This window comes from Drosophila guanche, unplaced genomic scaffold (assembly GCF_900245975.1).
Source record: "Drosophila guanche unplaced genomic scaffold, DGUA_6, whole genome shotgun sequence".
Lineage (NCBI taxonomy): Eukaryota > Metazoa > Arthropoda > Insecta > Diptera > Drosophilidae > Drosophila > Drosophila guanche.
Window position 1 is genome coordinate 6,145,921 of NW_022995747.1, and position 4,184 is coordinate 6,150,104.

The 4,184-nt window shown below is 48.5% G+C and overlaps 2 protein-coding genes across 2 annotated transcripts; one reads left to right on the forward strand and one right to left on the reverse strand.

The window, feature by feature from the left end:
• Positions 1 to 262: 262 nt before the first annotated feature.
• LOC117583000 lies at positions 263 to 1,016 on the reverse strand. Its single transcript, XM_034271150.1, has 2 exons — positions 931 to 1,016; positions 263 to 877 (listed from the first exon to the last, which is right to left on the reverse strand). The coding sequence occupies exons 1-2, from the start codon at positions 938 to 940 to the stop codon at positions 423 to 425; spliced, it is 465 nt and encodes a 154-aa protein (XP_034127041.1). The 5' UTR covers positions 941 to 1,016; the 3' UTR covers positions 263 to 422.
• Positions 1,017 to 2,451: 1,435 nt separating this feature from the next.
• Positions 2,452 to 3,439, forward strand: LOC117582930. Its single transcript, XM_034271030.1, has one exon. The coding sequence runs from the start codon at positions 2,714 to 2,716 to the stop codon at positions 3,278 to 3,280; it is 567 nt and encodes a 188-aa protein (XP_034126921.1). The 5' UTR covers positions 2,452 to 2,713; the 3' UTR covers positions 3,281 to 3,439.
• The last annotated feature ends 745 nt before the right edge of the window (positions 3,440 to 4,184 follow it).

Here is a 4,184-nt window from a genome sequence, read left to right on the forward strand (position 1 = left end):
CCCCCCCCCCCTAAGACACACTGCTGCAATGATTGCGAGTGCAATTTTCTTTTGAAATTTTCTTGTTGGCATGTTGTAATTTTGGTTTTTGTCCGCATGGCTGCCTGCGGGGAAAAGCCAAGATTTATGGCGCATCGATTTTTGCCCCAACGAACACTCATGCGAGTGCGTGTGCGTGTGTGTGTGTGTATGTGTGGTGTGTGTGGTGTGTGTGTGTGTGTGCGTATTTTTCCAATAAGTGTCAGAGACGCAAAACGATCCATCCATGTCGCGCTTATCATATCGGATGCCGCTCATATATCAATTATTTTGCAATCATTTTAAAGTAAAACAAACACTCAGTTCGGACAGCGATAAGCGATAAGCGATGGTCTTGGAAGAATCCCAAATTAGAAGATATGTAGAGCTGCTGCTAGGCCTCCTTACGGATCATCGGTGCAGTGGCGCAGCATGCGCCACTGTGTCCAGGCGAAGCAGCCGAGGTAGCCATCCTGGTTGACAAAGGCCTTGCCCTGCTCGCAGGATAGCTCCTTGGCGCCTTCGTTGGTGCACAGGTAGAACTTGTTCAGCGAAGCGCTGGGCTGCGGCTGCTGGCTGGCGAGGCCCTCGCAGTCGGGCTCGACGGCGTCCAGGTTGACGCACTGCGGATTCATCAGATTCGAGGGCAGGCAGCCCGAGAAGGTGGAATTGTTCACAAAGTAATAGTCCGTGTCGCACGTGTCCTCGATTACTTGGCCATTGATGCAGAAGTAGAATTTGCGTATATCCTCGCCGCCCCACAGCTCGTCCTCGAACTGGCACACAAGTGGCTCGTCGCCGGTTGCACCCAGGCTGGCGGTCCAGCCCACAGCCAAGATGCCAAGGAATATCAACAGAGCTGTGGAGGATAATTACAATTAATAATACGAATAATTGGGGAACCGAACCTACTTTTTTGCATAGTGAATCCTTGTTTTTGGGTTAGGTTATGCAAAGGTTGCCTTCAATTTGAAGATCTGAAACAGACTAAACTATGTGAAGGCACTCGCTTGGTCTTTTATAATATTCTATCCAATCAGTGGCACTTATCGCGGGACCATATCATTGTCAATAACACTTTGTTCCAGGTGATGAACCTCTTTCGAGGGCGATTTTCGGCTGCGGTGCTTATGTTCCTCATACGCCGTGTGGTTATCTGCCTTCTGCTATGCAGATAATGGCGAATTCTTGACTTAATTTTCGACTGTTTTCAACAGATATCACGCCTCTCAAGTGGCCAAGGCCTGTACAAATTGATGAGCATTTTCCAAGAATCAGATCCACACACACTCCCGGATGTCTTAGGGGCGCGAAAAAATACTTATTTTGGGTCCCATCTGCGGCTGTCTATTAGCCGGAAACTTTTAATTGAATTCACGCGGAGAGCATGCATCGATGCCAAGCCTATTGGAATTTATGTCGATTATATTGTCAACTTTTTCCGTGCTCCACGAAGTTTCCCTATTTAAACTTGGCGCCGCCGTAAATAGACTGCAAAAAGTGAGCCAGGACCCAGAGAGAGAGAGAGAGAGAGAGAGAGAGTGCCTTCTGCGTTCTGCGGGTGAAAGAAGTTCCAATTGACATCGTGACTTGACAACAAAAGTGTCTCAAGCCAGCCAGCCAGCTGCTGCTGAACTTTTTTTCTCTCTCAGGTTACAGAGGCCGCAAAGTGGCTTCCTCGCAGGTTCTCGCGCAGGCTCTTGCCGCTTTTTAGCCAAATCAATTAGAAGTTTTGACAGCGACTGTGTCTGCAGCTGAACACAAAATCCATTCCTCCATTTCATTATCTGTGTAGGGTGGCTATACTTGGGCTCGTAATTAAATTTTAGTCTGATTTCCGCAGCAGTAATTTCCAAAATTTACCTTCATTTGAAAGGCAATTAATGTCCATGCTATCGCTATGATAAGCAATGACAGATGTGTGCGTACAGTAGTCCAAAATGGCCCTGTGTTTTCCTTGACAGTGAATCATTGTCGAAGGGGGAAGTTCTGAAGAAGAGCCATCGAACGATGACAGCGAGTCGGTCGCTGATAGACATCATCAGAGCAGTGAGAGTTACAGCCCATGCCCCAATGTGGTGTCATTCCATTCAGAGCTCGTATCAATCTCATCGTTCGATTGCAGGGAGCAGCAGCAGCAAACTTTAAACTCTGTTACTTATCTAATCTGAAACTTGTCCACGGAGCGAGAGCTGAAAAGTGGGAGAGCGACGACGTCACATTGGGCTAAAATAGAATAGAAAGGCCCAGGCCCATAGCCAGAGTCAGAGCCAGACGGAGAGAGAACCCATGAAAAATGACTGTAAAAATAGCAATGATAGCGTTGCAGGGGCAACATCAGTAAAGTCATGCAATGGACGCACCACAATAAGTATAAAAACCAAAGACAATGGCGACGCCATCAATCAGTCGAGTCGTGTTTTTCTGTACGTTCGCACCAGAGCCGCATCCGAGTGATACCAGAGATAGCAGCCAGCCGCCAGCCGCCAGCCGCCAGACGCAGTCGAGAAAGAAGCATATAAATTTATTAACGAACACGGCTTATGGGCAAATGATGAAAGCCCGGCAAACGGAGAGCATCCACAGCAGCAGCAAATAATAGCAAATTGCAATAAAGGAAACCCCCAGAGAAGGAGGCGAAGAGAGTCGAGCGAAACGAGAGCGATAGGAGGAGAAGTTTGTGCGAGTATAATAAATGTTCTGGTTGCCGTTCGTGATGAAATTATTTATGAAAAATAAATGGAATATGTTGCTCTTGACGGTGATGGCGATGGTCGTGGTGCTGCCACCGTTGGGGGCGGCACGAGAGACTTCCGACCATGACACGGCCACGAATGCAACATGCAAACACGCCACGGACATGTGGGGAGATCCGAATCCCAACTTATTCTACGTATGCTCCGAGGACGGACAGCAGCCGCTGCAGCTGCAGTGCCCGCAGGGACGTGGATTTTTCAACGGACTCGGCTATTTGGGCTGTTTACCCTACGACCACTGGCCGGCCTGTCAGTTGGCCACGGACGCAACGGCAACGGCAACGGCAACAGCGACAGCGGCTGGCTGTGACAGCGATAGCGAGCACTTTACACAGCCCTGGCCTGCTACGGATCCCAATCAATTCTACATGTGCCCCGCCACGGCGGCCACACCGCTGCTCCTCAACTGCACACCAGGCAAGGGCTTCGTGGCCACCTCGGATGCTGTGGGCTGTGCGGATTGGACTGTGTGGCGACGCGAGATGCAGTGCGAGGATTACTACTGAGCAGCCTCCGCGAAATGTGTATGCTTATATCCCTGACAGCCTGCAGGCAATAATCAACCTTGTGCTGGCAAATATTCGACTCGAATCTTAATTTATTGGGCACTTCTCTTCGACACACCTCTGTACATATACCAAACATGCCAAAGACATGCCATCTACACTAGTTTTATCTATAAATAAACACATAGTTTCTATATATACAATGAGATAACAGATTGCAAGATATTTCTGTGTGTGTCTTGCACACAAATAACCTTGAAGAGTGGCTTTGAAAGCGGTTGATTAGAGCTCATACGTGTCCATTTATGGGATTAACTTTGTGCAAATTGTATTCCATTTGTGTATGGAAGATAATTTTCATTGGAACTGCTGCTCATTTAAGCATATTAAATGATTTGCTTGGTTGCGGCATGTGGGGTAAATCCTTTTAGTTCCCACACTCCTTCGCCTTCCACAAGCCACGCATTATCCTTTGCCATTACTCTCCTTTGTGCTGGCTGTGCCTTTGCCTGCCGACTGTCTGCTGTCTTTCTGTCGGCTGCTGTCTACCGTGTCCCGCCTCATTCCTTGGCGGTCAGCACTGGCACTGGCCCCCGCATTCCCTTTTGCCTCGTAGACAGCTTTGATGTGCTCTTTTTTACTTTGTCATTCCCTTATGTGTGGATACTTTTTACGGACACTGGCAGCAGGAGCAGCTGCTGTCTCCTCCACTCACTTGCACTTACGAGCATAAGCATAAGCCTTTGTTCTTGCCGTCATAAAACATAGCCCCGGCTCAGGTATACAGCGGCATGCGGCAGCCGTAGGATGATGATGATGACACATGCAGCTGGATGGTGCATAAAAAAAGGGGAACGAAAAAGCCGTGCGCTTTATCGGAAATTGCATTCTGCTTTGAGCGCGT